At 52.3% G+C, this 15088-nt stretch overlaps 4 protein-coding genes across 4 annotated transcripts; 1 reads left to right on the forward strand and 3 right to left on the reverse strand.

Annotated features, from left to right (window-relative positions):
• Positions 1-203: 203 nt before the first annotated feature.
• Positions 204-2776, reverse strand: H6S33_009806 (uncharacterized protein; the record flags this gene model as incomplete). Its single annotated transcript, XM_044841253.1, has 3 exons — positions 204-930; positions 1021-2103; positions 2199-2776. The coding sequence occupies 3 exons, from the start codon at positions 2774-2776 to the stop codon at positions 204-206; spliced, it is 2388 nt and encodes a 795-aa protein (XP_044687514.1).
• Positions 2777-7011: 4235 nt separating this feature from the next.
• Positions 7012-7819, reverse strand: H6S33_009807 (uncharacterized protein; the record flags this gene model as incomplete). Its single annotated transcript, XM_044841254.1, has 4 exons — positions 7012-7104; positions 7167-7261; positions 7694-7717; positions 7771-7819. 4 exons carry the CDS (start codon positions 7817-7819, stop codon positions 7012-7014), a joined length of 261 nt encoding a protein of 86 aa, XP_044687515.1.
• A 4060-nt stretch (positions 7820-11879) lies between these two features.
• H6S33_009808 (uncharacterized protein) lies at positions 11880-12881 on the forward strand (the record flags this gene model as incomplete). The annotated part of the gene is made up of 1 exon (XM_044841238.1): positions 11880-12881. The coding sequence occupies one exon, from the start codon at positions 11880-11882 to the stop codon at positions 12879-12881; it is 1002 nt and encodes a 333-aa protein (XP_044687516.1).
• A 564-nt stretch (positions 12882-13445) lies between these two features.
• On the reverse strand, positions 13446-14280 carry H6S33_009809 (uncharacterized protein; the record flags this gene model as incomplete). Its single annotated transcript, XM_044841239.1, has 3 exons — positions 13446-14060; positions 14146-14187; positions 14254-14280. 3 exons carry the CDS (start codon positions 14278-14280, stop codon positions 13446-13448), a joined length of 684 nt encoding a protein of 227 aa, XP_044687517.1.
• Positions 14281-15088: the final 808 nt, after the last annotated feature.

Below are 15088 nucleotides of genomic sequence, written 5' to 3' on the forward strand. Positions count from 1 at the left end.
TAGTAGTTAATGCGCCCCCTTTCCCACATTAGAAGCTAGGTTAGTCGATCAGTCAGTGTATTCGAGTGATAGTAAGAGGTCCATTTTCCAGAAGCCCCACACATAAGCCATATATCCTTTGTCTCCTAACTTCATTGTAAATCATCCCATTTTATTTTGACCCACGCCATCCAGCCCCCTCCCCCTCATCAGTCGGTGGGTGCTCATAAAAAGACACCCAGCTTACTTTTGAAATCCTTTATCCCCTCCGCCGCTGCCCACTCCTGCAGAAACAGAAATCCAAAGTTGAGCGCCTCAATCATACACGTATTCGGATGCAGCGGCAGCTGAAACGAGTGCTTGTACTTTCCCACCTTCAGTGTCGACGCTGTGGGATCAACAAACTTGCGCGACCGCTCAGCCCAGGTGTGGGGGAACTGGCTTTGGATGACGTCGAGCGTGAGGTAGCGCATGCCGTCGAGCCAGCAGTCCTTGAGTTCACGGGCCTCGCGGACAATGGTGCTTCGGTGCTTGAGGTAGGTTGTGCGGTCGATGCTGACACCGTTTGTGTTGGTGCCCGAGTCGGGAGTGGGGGCTTTGGAGGCGGAGTCCGGGAGTGGTACCTTTTCGAATGCAGCAATCTCCATATCAAACAGGTGCTGTCGGATAATAGCTTCGAGCTGTTTGCACAGACCATGGAGTGGGGGGTAAGTATAACATTTCTCGGCAACAAACTTTGATAAAGGAACAATTGAACGCCAGGTGTCTATCGGGGGAGATCGCTGTTCGAGCGCCTTGGCCTCCTCTTCACACATGAAAGAAAGGATGTAACATAGGACGGAATCAACCGCTACTACTGTTGCGTATCGGGTCTTTTCCTTATCAATTTCAGTTTGGTGTTTGAATGTTCTGTCAGCTTCATATTTCGAAAGCTTCCCCCACTCCGCATACCTGCAAGAAAACATCAAAAACATTAACACCAAATGCACGCAAAAAATAGGGTAACGAATGGAAGCATGTCTTGGAATTTTTTTTATATACCTCTGATACTCTGCCCTAAAATTCTCCACCCTGGACTGCACAGAGTGATCCAACGGCTTTCTCGGGGCACCACCATTCCTTTCATCCTTGCTCGGTGTTTGCGCATGTCCCTCCGACGCCGTCCTTTTCAGAGCCGTCGTGGTGGGATGGCCATTGACCTTTTTCGGAGGGGTGGTTGTTATGTCCTTTTCCTTCGGCACCTTCAAAGCGGGAGACTTGAAAGCGGGAGATCTCCCAGACGCAACAGCCTGTCGCTTCGCGGCTGGCGCCGGCAGCAGATGATCATCTTGGCGTTGTCGCTTAGGGCTAGGTTTGAGCAGCAGCAGGATCGCGACATCCTTCGCGCGTCTCTTTGAGAATTTCAGCCGGACAATCAGCGACTTCTTTTCCGGGCCCGCAGCAGCAGACACCGAAGCCGGCGGGAATTTTGAAGATGTTTTCGAGCTTCTCGGCAATGGCGACGACTGTTTGGGGCTCGCCGGTCGCTTCTGCACTGTTTTCGACGCAACCATTTTGGGGGTTGTGTTGCCGCCAAGATTGGTCCTGATGGTCTTGTTGCTGGGCGCGGCCGATTTTGTGGGTGAGGGATTGTTGCGTGGGGAGCGCGACGATGGCGTGTTCGTGCTGGATCCCGGCAGTTTCTTCCCTGGCGCGACAGTCTTTCGACCAGGACGCTCAGTATCGGATGGTGCGCGTTGCCGTTTGCGCGAGCTCAAAGCAATTGAGCTGTCGTATCCGTCCTCCCTCGTGCCACCGCGTGACCTATTGTTTTCTTCCAGCAGCGCGAGAGCATCCTCAATAGCTTGGGGGAGCGTAGGGCTGAGCAATGGGGGCAGCGGTGGGAGTGGTGGAGTAGCTGGAGCTGGCTGGGGGGGCGGTCGCTGAGGACTGGGGGTCCTGTGTCGTTTCCTGGGAGGCGGCTGATCGTCCCGCGACGGGCTCCGCCGTGGAGGGCTTCGCCTGGAAGGGCTTCTCCGTCGCGAAGGGCTTCGTCGTGGAGGGCTTCGTCGCGAAATTGGGCTCCGTCGAGCTTCTCTGGAGTTCCGGATTGTCTCCTGGGAGTCCACTGAGCCTTCCTTGGACCTACACGAACCCCGTCAGCAATTGTGAAGTTTTCCCCAAACCCTCGTAGTACAGGGGTGTTGTAAAATGCATGTAAATAAGTAAATAAAACCGACTTTTTGTCCCCTGTCCTCATAGGGGAATTCTTGGATGTAGCACCAAGAGCCGCAGCCGCAACGCCAGCAGGAGGATGCGAAGTAGGAGGGGGTGGAGGAGGAGGGGGAAGAGAAGGATTCGTCTTCGCGGGCGTCTTTCCAGCCAGCTTCCTATCCTTGTACTGCCCCAAGCTAAACTTCTTCTTCTCCGGCAACTTGTTCGTCCCATTCACTCTCGCCGTCCCCGTCCCCGTCCCAGCACCACCGCTCCCACCCGCATCGCGCTCCTCCCTGTCCCTGTCCCTGTCCTCCCGCCCATCTCTGCCCCTGCTGTTCCCGTTCGTCAAGACCTTCGCCGGAGTTTCCAGCGGCTCAGGGCTATCCGGGAGCCACTTCCCCTCGTACTCAGGCCGGGGCAGCATCGTCGTGTACTCGTAGCACCAGCACTTCTCGGTTTCGCTGTGCCCGCAGTGTCGCTGGCGCGGGCGGTTGACCTTGTCCATGATCAGCGGCCTCTGTGGTAGATTTAGCTTCCGAAGACGCGCGCCAATGTCCTCGCCGTCGTCCGACGAGGTAGACGCGACGGCGGTGTGAGCCATTCCGGTGGTGGTGGTGTTGAGTGAGTGTGTGTGTGTAGATCTGTTTCCTCCCCTCTGGCTTCTGCCCTCAAACTACCTGTAGGCACTGGATTCTATTTTTATTTTATTTTTCCTGTGCGTAGCAGTGTGGTCGGAGTACTGTGAGTGGACGGGGGTGGGGAGGAGGAGAGGGGGGGGGGATGGATGGATGGATGGATGAATGAATGGGATGATTAATTGTTTTTTCTTTTTTTCCCTTTTTTTTCCCTTTGTTTCCTTCCTTTTTTATTTCCCCCTTCTCCGGCTCCTGTAGCCTTCGTTACTCTGACGAGCCTTCCTTTTTTTCGCACCCTTCCCAGCAATTTTCCTGCTGCAGGGCGTGTGCGTCGTGCGTGGGGGAAGGCTAGGCAGGTTGAGGGGAGGTGGTGGTACCTAACCGTGACGAAAGGAAAGGGAGTGAGCGGAATTGACAGGCGTTGTGGTGTTGTGGAAGGGAGAGGTGGTGAGGTAAAGGTGAGGTAGGGGAAGGTGAGGTAAGGTTGAGGCGAGGCGTGTGTGTGGTTGTTGAAGGTTTGTCTATAGCACAGCAGTAGTAGTAGGCTGTAAGGTTATTAGGTCAGTCGGTAGTTGTGGCTTGGATGGACAAGATTATTTCTCCGTGAGGCTTAAACGCGGGCAGCGGGATGATGGGATGGAGGGGGGGTGGGTTGGTTGGTGGAAGGAATGACGAGGGGGAGTGGTGAGAGAGTGTGGTGCGTGGGTTAGGGGTGCAAAAAATCAAGTAAGGAATAAGGAAGTGATGGATGGATGGATGGGCTACTGTAGGGGCAAGGTATTGATTGTACCTATGCAAGGTCAGAGTGTAGAACTGACCTTGTGTGTGGATGTGGATGTGGGTTTTGGGGGGTGGTTGTGATTGTGGTGGTATGGTAGGATGTGGGATGGTAGGTGATGGTAGTAGAAGCAGCAGCACTGGCAGGCAGGTCTGTCTATCTGCCCAGTAGTGGGTGATGGACGGTTGTAGCAGTGAGTGGTGCTGCTGCTGCTGCTGCTGCTGGTGGTGGAAATAGAAAGTGTAGGTAACGATAGGTAAAAGTAACAACTTGCAAAGCAACCAGCAACGGGCGTCCGTCGTCGGGTACCCTAGCACTGGTAGACCCGCACCCCAGACCCTGATCCAGTGATCCAGATCCGAAGCAACACAAACAGTAGATTAGAGCACCTGGTTACAAAGCCAACCCAGTATTAGCGGTAACAGTAGCTCAATAACTCACTCACGCATGCGCACTCCAGATCTCTATCTCTCTATCTATCTCTAGTATAACCAACAACAACAATACTCGAGAACGTATGTAGTAGGGAAAAGTAAAAGGCAGGGAAACTAGTCATGCACAAAATACCTAGAAAACCAAGAACCATTCCCCCCGAGACAGACGAGAGCAAGTGTGTGGTCAAAGGGAAAGACAGGAAAAGGGCGTATGTAGCCTAGGTCACTAGACCGAATCTCAGAGCCGCCCACGTTTCTGGGAGCGGGGATGGCGCAGCCCTGGGTTGGTAGGGTGGGAGGGATGATGGATGGGATGTGTGTGTGTGAGTGTGTGTGTGTGTGAGCCTAGCGTTGCAGCAGAAGCAGAAGCAGCGTGCCTCTGTTCTCGCGTTGATCGACCTCGGCTGGTAAGTATCGAATACTATTATTATTACAGTACTCGAGAAGTTGAAGGAATGGGATAGAAAGCTTGCTGCTTCGCGAAGAGAAATTCTCTAAAACAAAGCAAGAAAAGAGCTTACAACCGCTGCTGATCCATCACCCACGCACAGCGCAAACAATGAATAAGAAACCTGTGTGAAAGCAAACAAAGCAGCGGCAGCAGGAAACGAAAGAAGTGTGTGTGCGAGTGAACGAGGCCTACATCCAGAGCTAAAGAGAAAAGAAGGTTGCCTCGGGAGGGAACAACATCCCGGTGTACACAGCAGCTATTTAGATCATAATTCGTGGTGAGCGAAAAGATCAATAGATACAAATATATCTCTTTTCGCCCCCCTTATATCGATGAAATAAGAGGCTAATGGCATTACTTACTGCAACTGAGATTTGCATGTATCGTTATATCACCACTTAACGCGCGACCTCTCCTGCTACGCGCCAGATGAACGCAGCAGCGAAACGTTGCTCCCTCTCTTTCGACGAGGCCCAACGGTGATCCTCGTCTCGCCTTATCCCTTTCCGTAATATTGGATCTACTTCTTGATCCCTGGTCCCCCTCCCTTCAAATCCGTTTCCCGCTGTGGTAGGTATGGTGGGTATCAAATCATGTAGGGTTTGTAGGGTATGTAACGGCTTCTAGCTGGCCCAGCCAAATTAAAAACCGAAAAAAAAGCCGTTGGAACTAACCAATTCTCTAGCTCTGTCTGTCCAACTCGCACATCCATATCAGTCCCAATCTGTCCACCACCCATAACGTACCACACACCTCCAGGCAGCCCCAAAGTTTAAACAAACAACCAGCGGTGTGCCTGTCAGCTCTGTATATCATCTACATCTACCTACTTTTCTCTTCTCTGCTCTTCTCTTCTCTGCCCAGCTTAGCAGCTATAATCTATCTCTAACAACACTCAATCCCCGCCTAAGCCTAAGGAATCGAAGGGGAAACCCTGTCGTAGGATTCGAATCTCCCCCAGCCCGGCTTCCAGAAGTCAGCCCCGTCTATCCAACTACGACAACCCGAGCCGATCAGCGAGCGCAGCGCAGCGTGTGTGTGTGCGACATCCACCTCGAGCCACCCACTCATCGTCCACCGCACATTCTCATCATGCATGATCGATCACCAGCACAAAGAAAGAAACACGAGCAAAAAAAAAGTGAAAGTGCACATCTCTCCTTAATTCACTCTTTTCCATAACACTTTTCTTACTCCCTCTTCACGCAATGATAAAAATCTCTTCTTTCCCGATAACCATCACTCACCCCGCGAAACGGAACTCCCCCGGCGCCGCGAGGGAAAAAAATGCTCTACTCCAGCTAGTTACATAGCTAGTAGCCAGTCCCCGATTGCGAGGCACATCCAGCCAACCTGTTCCGACATGTATGTAGAGTACATACCCGTACATACGTGCCTACGCGCGTGAACGTGCTCCCTGCATTTACAGGGAAAAAGCGTGAGTGAGTGAACGACGACGGTCCACTGTCCACCGCCCACCGACGTTCGCCGGCCGGCTCACTTGCAATTGACCCTACTCGCACATACATACATAAATAACCATACTGTATGTATGTCACTCCTGAGGGAAACCATTTGCCGGATAAAAGTAATTCTTCATATACCCTCCCCGCTCATCCCTGTGGATAAAAATAATGTACTACTGCAGCCTGCCTGGCTAGCTACAGACCTCCTACCTACCATGGGAGAAAACCGTGGAAACCCTAACCCTGTCCGGAAAGTAGCCGGTGTTGCAATCCTCTGTAGATACAGTTCTTGTTTTTTATGAGGGAATATATGTGGTGGTTTTCCTGAGCAAGTAGGTAGACTTGTTCTTCGGTAATGCGGTGTACACACATATATATGTGGGATAGAATCGAATGTTTGCTGTGAATGCAAGTGTGATTCCCTTATTGCATCGCTTTTCTGCTTGTATGCGCGACGTTCTTGGATTTAGGTTTCGTACCATGCTGCCCCTCCTCCCCCACTGTTACTCTAACCTCCCCGATGTCAGCATGTTGTGCTTCAGCTACGACATTCGTGGTACAGGCCAAACTAGACCAGGTTAGACCACGTGATAGGATCACCTCATGATACATCACTCGCGCGGGATGAGAGAGAAAATCTAACCACCCCACCTCGAGTGATCGCGGGTGCTGCCGCAAAGTCCCTCCCACTCCCCACATCCTCATTTTCATCCTTCTCCTAGATCTCAGCGGGCTTTATATGTAGACGTTATATCGATCACAAGGCACGCCGCGCCGCCGTTGCAATTGTGGAGGGAGACCCCCCGATTGATTTGCCGTGCCTACACCTATTGAGTGTATGTATGTATATAGCTCAGTAGGTTCGCCGGTCGGTCTGCTGCGTGCAGAAAGATTGGGGGTGCTGTCAGGTGTTGAGTTTTTTTTCTTTTTCGTTTTTCGTTTTTCTTTTTTTTTTTTTTCCCTGTGGAGGGAAAAAGAAATATCGCCTTGTTGCAACAGTGGGTGTTACTCAGGTAGGGGAGTTCCCGGGGATACGGTCAACTCAAATACTATATACCGACAAGCTATATAGCTATTTCCCGAGTCGTTGATGTCGCTTCTCAACGGGCATAGCGGAGCAGGCCGTTGGTACTCTAGCAGCGGCCGGTACCGGTGAATGCTGTAGCTGAGATATATTATTGTAAAAAATATACTCACCTCCGCTCTTTGTAATAATCGAGTACGTACCTGACGTGACCTATGGGGGAGCTCTAAGACCTCCGCGAAAAGGAAGGGAAGGGAAGATCGTGTAACTGCAACTGAACCATCGCCAATATCCAAGACTGCGGGGAAAATAACGAAAAAATGCGGGGAGATGCAAAATCTGACGGTGGACATGGCGTGTCACTCGACCAGCTCGGCAATCGCACATCCATCTGTGAGCGGGTAATATATCCGTGTGGCCTAATTGTAGCCAGCGCCTTATCCATGGTGGGGCCCGGGGGCGTTATGGTGGGGGAGATGTCGGTTACAAGTGTGTGTGTGTGTGTGTGTGCGTTTATCGCGGCTTTGTTGGCCATGGGCCTCGGTGTCTGTTGTCGTCAACCTGTCTCTGGTTTATGGTGTGGTTTTTCGTATGTGCTTTCATTATCCCATATCTGTTGTCAAAGATCCTCCCGTCTCGCGGCTGGAAATGCATCATACCTTAGTTGTCCATGTCGTAGATCAATGTCAACGCCCAAGAAGCACCCGCTTTAGCCATTCCCGGAACACACCATCTCTGGCCTCGGTCTCAGTGTCTAAGACAGCTTTTCAGAACGCCTTTAGCTACATGTATAGATCTCAATCTTACTGCTAGCTGGCTGGGAAAGCGGTGAGGAGCCATATCTTCGCCTTCTCATAGATCACGGGTAAAATCCGCCCAGAGTTCCTGCACCAGTATGTAGATGTAGAAGAGTACCTCTCCAAGCAGTTATCAAAGCCACGTCTCCAGAGTCTATCTGTGGGACACACATCCAGCACCTGGAGTGTAGCAGGTTTGGATGAAGAGCTAAGCTTATCCCCTGGATTGTAGATTTTGCCTTAGTGAAATCTGTAAAAAAATACCTTAGTCAATGATCTATAATGGGTTTAGAATGTTCTTACAGATCAATTACAGCCAAAAGAGTTTGATCCCCATAGCCAATTGTCCTCAGACTCCTGAGACGAGGTTTTGGTATTGGGTTAAGGCAGTTGATTATACAGTAGACTCTCGCTATAAGGATACCAGTGCCCAGTCCGCAACCGCCGTTTTGCTAGCATTCCCCACTTTCTATAAGGATAATTCGCTATTAATTCGCTATAAGGATACATATTCTTGGTCCCGACCGTATCCTTATAGCGAGAGTCTACTGTAGCGCACAGATGCTGCAAATCATTGTTCAGTGACTTGAGTCAGTCGAAACAACCAACTACGATGCAGGGGATAAGCGGTGTAATAGATAGATGGTTCTAGACCTATGGACGGCCGCGGAGGTTAGTTTATAGCGACTATATTTCGCTAGTCGGCACTTCTGGACCTCATCAAAGGGCAATTAGCGAGAATGATTTGTATTAGAATTAAACTTCGATTCCCCCCTTTATACTATATGTAGTTATTAGAGGTCGCCAAGAAAGCAGTCCATACTTCTAACAGCGTGGGGCTTCGATCGGGTCGAGTGATAACTCATGACTGGCACTAAAGGTTGATTGATTCATTAGCACTAATAGTACATGTAGTTGAGTCAGTCCGTAAGCTGCTGTTCTTTCTACGTGACTGCTGGATTCCCGGAGGCTCGATGATTTCTGAATCTTATTGCTATACTTATGTTGGGGATGGGCAGACTACAATGCCGAGAAGCTGGTTAGCATAAAGCTTTCTTTGCGGGGGACCTTTGTGACAGCTTCGGTGTGTAAATTATCGAGACACCTTTGCGGAGTGATGATCAAGCAATAGAATATACACCCACGCAAAACTTTAGCCTGTGATTATTCTGGTGTAAACCGTCCCATCAGCCCTATCAATCCACAGCGGAAGGGAACCCGCAACGCTTTCCGAACTGCCAGTTAGTGATCATCCCAAACGGCAGTAACTAACTCAAACCTGCGTTTTCTCTTTGGAACTCTATCCTACCGGCGATATCTACAGATAGTTAATACCTCCCCACCTCGATCACCTTCCAGAGCGCGCTGTGAGAGTATTGGCGAGAGTTTCACGTAAAGCTAGAATACATTCTTGTTGTGTAAAGGGTGGGTTAGGATGGTTATATAAAAGTCCAGTAGCCATGAATATCAATAACGAAGACAAGACCACAGTGGCTTGTACGAAACTCAAGGGCCTATCGTGTTTGTAGGTATAGATAATCGTGGTGTTAATGACTATCACAGGTTTGCCGCTGTGCTGGTCTTCCTAATTGGGCTTTGATTATCTGTCAGTGTCTCGATTCCTGCCACCATCCTCGTAGCTGGTACACCCTACATTGTAGCATTGAAGACCGTACTTTGTAACCAATATAGCCTTATACTCCAGCACAACACCCGCCTCACCAATCTCACCCAACCGCGAGAACAGTCATGCCCGCACAAACACCGTCATTGAATACTACCGCCATGGTCTTTTGAGCACTGACTGTTGCAATGAGTATTGCTTTCCCCGGGCGCGGAGCTTTCGCTGTGTGGTTTATCTCTTTTCTGGGCCGGTAGTAGTTTCAAAGCTGTCACGTAGTGTCAATTCCGGGTATTTGTAGGAGCATACTATGTAATCCATCCCTCTTCCAATCAGGCACTCTCATAGGAGCATTAGAAAGGCACAACCCCATCTACCGCTGTAGCCCACTGGCTATGGTGTCGCCCAGAGGGGCCGAGTTCGATAGTTCGAACCTCCCGGAGTTGGTGGAAACACTATGTGACTGGGTCTATAAAGGAGCAGAGCGGGATGCCTCTCCTTTTTGCTGCTTTTTAGGTTGGAACGGAATTTGTTTTTTAACTCTGTTTTTTTTGACTTTGAATTGTGTCTACGTATTTCTTTTTGGTTTTCAGCCCGTGCGGCATGACTGGAGCGAAGGAACATCTATTACTATACACCCCCTCCCCCTCCCCAAGAAAAACCTCTACACTCACTCCCTCGTAGCCAGTCACAGTTAAAATGGACGGTGCCAAATATCTCTGCACCGCTCTTCTTGGCTACTTGTGGTACTCTACGTCCCCAGTTTCCAGCCGCGCCCAGAGACCAGTATGTCAGACCTTCCGACTCCAGCGTCAGCCTTGTGATCAGATAGATCTGACATAGCGGCCCCTCGGGTTGGTAGGTAGTGGTAGTGGTGGCTGGGTGACTGTGGTTGGGTAAGTACTGGGGGGGAAGATGAGATGGGAGGTGGGGAGGTGGGGGGGTGGAGGGATGGGGGGATGGGATTGGAGATGAGATGGGGATGGGTGAATTTGGTGTAGGAGGGGAGATGGTTGTAAGAGTATTAGAGGGAGTGTGGTTATGGGAGTGTGGGAGTGGGAGCTAGCGGGGTTAGGTTTGATGTGCGGGAACGGGAGTGTGATGTGGGACGCGCGGGCTGGATGTGAGTTGGGTCACGGGCGATCACTCGTTGCCGACCTTGCCTTTCGGCACCTCAAGTGGACATGTACACATATAAGGGCTAGGATCGGCTAAGGACATATAACCAACTACATGTAGACAACGAGACTTTAAGAAGAGAACAAGAACACAGTAGCCACATGGCTATATATACAGCAAAAGGGACTACCTTAATGTCAATCAATCAAGTCTATTATCTTCGCTGTACAAAAACCTACTTTTGCAGACCAAAGTGCCAACTCTAGGCAACCACATATATACCAGCACTCTACCACCTCGTTTTACAAATAGACTTGATCGTTGAGCTAGCCGTATCCCCGCCAACTCGCTCTTGTGCCATCGCCGTCGACAAAAAGGGGGATATACTGCCTGGTCCATGCGCTGCCTACTCAGAAATGGGTATGCATTACGTACACCAGTGTGTGTGTGGTCCACAAGAAAGCTCGAGGGTAGGTTTCGAACCGTCCTCGTCAACTCTTGTCCTTGCCTGTCCTCGAGGTATTATGGATGTGTCCTCGAGATCCTTCGATGCTAGCCATTTTCTCCCTCCAAGTATGGTTGACCTGTGCTTGGTCTATATATATATAATTATAATAACATTAACCGTTGTATAGTACTCATATTTGAGATATGATTCTCCTACAGGCCATATATAATATCTATGATTGTCCTCAAGGTCCCTCGAGGCAAGGACACATACTATTCTCCATAGACCTCGCCCTCCTAGACCACGCTGGTACCGAGTGCCACCGAGGCCATATCCTCAGGGCTCAAGGCAAGGACACAAGGACGCTCGTCCTCGTGGACTACACTATGCATTACATACGTATACATGTAGTGAGTGCAACCCCCTGGGAAGGGACTTCTCGGTCATCTCCGGTAGACGGGTATCCATATGGATCAATACACATCTCTTAACCGTGTTTTGCGGCGCACAGGCTTAAACTATCCACTAGTAAAGTGTACCAGGCCTAAACAAACCGCAACCTAGATGTTATCTTCACATCCTTATAAATAGGCGCCATAGTCACGTTTAACTGCAGGGCAATCATTACCCCTGCCAAGCCCAGCCCGTCAGCCAGCTACAAAAAAGGTGACACAGCAATCATTGGCCCCTAAACCACAACCATCAGCACGACACATCCTGACCGCAAAGAGCCCCGAGAAGAACAATCCATGGCTGTGGAATTTGCGAGTGAGCGTTTGGCTGTGAGATCTGCTTCTTGTGCAGGGTTAGGGTTCTTGCCACGTGGGAGTCGCGTTCCCTGTCTGAAGATCAATCGCGTCGCACCGAAAGTCTAGATTTACACTTCCAGTCAAAAACCTCAAAACCTCAAAACCCACAATACCAGACCAAAATGTCATCCACAGGCTCCCCCGAGCCCTCCACCGAGCCCTCTCCCGCGCCTGAGGCCCTCCTCCCGACCACCCTCCCCTCCGTCGACCGCGCCTCCCTCGCCATTGGCACAACGTACACCTACCACTCCCCCATCCCCCCCCGCGTCGCCGCCTCCCCCACCACCCCCGTGATCCTCGGCGTCGACGAAGCCGGCCGCGGCCCCGTCCTCGGCCCCATGGTCTACGCAATCGCCTACTGCCTCAGCACCGACGCGCCCCTCCTCTCCTCGCACAACTTCGACGACTCCAAAAAGCTCACGCCCGCCTTCCGCGCCTCACTCATGGCCACGCTGACCACGCGCGCCTCCCCGCTCCACGCCGCAATCGGCTGGGCGACGCAGGCCCTCTCCGCGAAGGACATCTCGGCCGGCATGCTGCGCGGCGCGGCATACAACCTGAACGCGCAGGCGCTGGACGCGACCGTGGCGCTGATCGCGGGCGTGCTGGAGCGCGGCGTCAATGTGGCTGAGGTATATGTGGACACTGTCGGCCCGCCCGCGGCGTACCAGGCGAAGCTGCAGAAGCGGTTTCCGACGGTGCGGGTCACGGTGAGTAAGAAGGCGGATAGCCTGTACCCGATTGTGTCTGCGGCGAGCGTGTGTGCGAAGGTGACGAGGGATGAGGCGCTGGAGGTGCTGGTGGGTGGGGAGGGGGCGGAGGCGGCTGGGAGTGGGTATCCGGGGGATGAGAAGACGAAGAAGTGGTTGAGGGGGGAGATGGATAGTGTGTTTGGGTGGAGGGCGGAGGTGGTGCGGTTTAGTTGGAGTACGGCGAGGGATATGTTGGAGGGGGCGCCCGGGGGGAAGAAGGCGGGAGGGAGTAAGGGGTTGGGTGTCGAGGTGGAGTGGCCGGAGGATTTGGAGGAGGGGGAGAGGGGCATTGCGGGGTTTCTTGGGGAGGGGGGCGCGAAGGGCGTCAAGGGGTGGTATGGAGCGAGTGTGGGCGTTGAGATGGATTTTTAGTTTAGGGTAATGATTGGTTTGTCGTTTTTTTGTAGTAGGTGGGGGAAGTAGCAGCCCCGCTTCGTAGGCAAAAACAGTTAACAACTTGAACTTAGCTAAAGGCGTTATGGTAAGTAATCATCACGGTAATAAAACGGATTTGCATTTTTTTCACTTGGTCGTCTCTTCACAGTAATGATTATAAATCTTTGGTTAGCTCTGAAATGTTGTATGTATTTATGTGTATGTATTTTGACTTTGTAGAAAACGAAAAATTTGTGCGGGTAACAAAAGAGATGCCCCCCCCGTATGGAATCATTAGGTCCCGCAAGCGAAATATATGTAAGGAAAAGAAAACCCCAGCCCCGAATGATGTCCTATCCCAGCGCCCAAAGAAAAGAAACCAGAACCGCAGCCTCCCCCCGGGCAGATAGCTAGCAAGAGCTCTCTCCCGCCGCCGCCGCAACCTCCACTAGTACGACCCAACCCCCAGAACTAAAGAAATAAAGAAAAGCAAGAAAGCAAGCAAAAAACACAAGCAATCACACAAGAAACAAGTAAACCCAACTACGTACACCCCCACAGCTAACAGCACCCGCCCCTCGCCCTCGCCCTCACCGTCTCATCCATACTCAAGCTCGTCCTCGCCGTATTCGAGTTAGCCCTTATGCCATGACTACGGTCATTCAGATCATACACGCCGTCCCTAATATTGCGATAAATCTCCCTCGCCACATCCACAAACGCCTCCTCGACGCCCTCCCCCGTCTTCGCGCTCGTCTCCACCACCGCCTTGACGCCATTCACCCTCGCCCACTCCTGCGCCTCCTCAATCCCCACCTCCCGCTTCCCCCCGCCGTTCTCGCCTTCGGCGAGGTCGCTCTTGTTCCCCACAAGGATGATGCTGATGTTCGGCTCCGCCGCGCCCCGCAGCTCCTCGAGCCACCCCTGCACGTGCGTAAACGTGTCGCGCCGCGTGATGTCGTACACCAGCAGCGCGCCCGTCGCGCCGCGGAAGTAGGACCGCGTGATTGCGCGGAAGGACTCTTGGCCGGCGGTGTCCCAGATTTGCAGCTTGATTTTGGGAGGGTTGGGGAGCGGGGACGTGGGGTCGCAGGGGATGATGCGCGAGCCGAATTCGACGCCGATGGTGACGTCGTGCGTGGGGGTGAAGCGGCCTTCGCAGAGGCGGATTGTGAGCTGGGGAGTGTTAGCGGGGGGGTGGGTGGAGGGGAGTGGGGGGATGGGGGAGGATGGGGGGAGGAGAGGGGATGGGGGGACGTACGGAGGATTTGCCGCAGCCGCTGTCGCCGATGTTGACGACTTTCTGGGGGGGTTGTTAGTTGGGGTTTTTGAGGAGGAGTGGAAAGTGGGGGGGGGGGGGGGGGCGTACGGCGATGTAGTCCCAGGGCTGTGTCATGGCTAGCTATTATCTCCTGTCTGTCTGGCTGTCTGGCTGTTTGATCGTCTGCTAACTGAAGCTCTCTGGTCTCTCGATTCGTCCTGGGACTGAACTGCTGTTATCTCTGCTGCTGCTGCTGCTGTCGGTGGTGGTGGCGGCGATGATGGCGATGGTTGTGGTTGTGGTTATGGTGGTTACGGTGCAGCAGCAGAAGAAGAAGAAGCAGCAGTCGTCGTCCAGGGGATCGATAGAGCTGTGCTGTGCGTGTGATGTCAGTCATCCCAGTCACCAGGCACACGCTCCACGTTCCTGGCCCCCAGGTCTTACTGTTGGGGCCGCCTTATGTAAGCCACTCCTACACCTCCCGGCCCAATGATCGAGGCGCAATCAATACACACTCTTCGCGGAAATCTGCTCTGGGGCAGCACAGCACTATCGCGAGTACGTACATAGAGTAGGTACCGAGGGTGGGACATGTGCGTGGCTGCGTGCGAGGGAGGGTGCATACACAGCACTGACTGACACCTGCGCAGCGGATGCGGATGCGGGTGCGGGTGCGGCGCGGTGATGCATGCGTGTGTAGCTCTAGCTAGCTGCATATTGTGGCTCTACAGAAGTGCTCTAGCCGTGTTATATCGACAGCGAAATCCGACAGCGAAACCTGACGGCGGGGGTTTCGACGATAAAACGCGCCTTGAAATCTAGAGATATCGCATAACCAACGAAAGAGACAACCTAAACCCCCAGTCGCGCAAAAAGCAACTACACAGCTAGAGCCAGGAAACGAAACAACAGCCGTCAAACATACAACACTACGGATTCCAGG

This window comes from Morchella sextelata (assembly GCF_020137385.1).
Source record: "Morchella sextelata strain SCLS chromosome Unknown scls_31, whole genome shotgun sequence".
Lineage (NCBI taxonomy): Eukaryota > Fungi > Ascomycota > Pezizomycetes > Pezizales > Morchellaceae > Morchella > Morchella sextelata.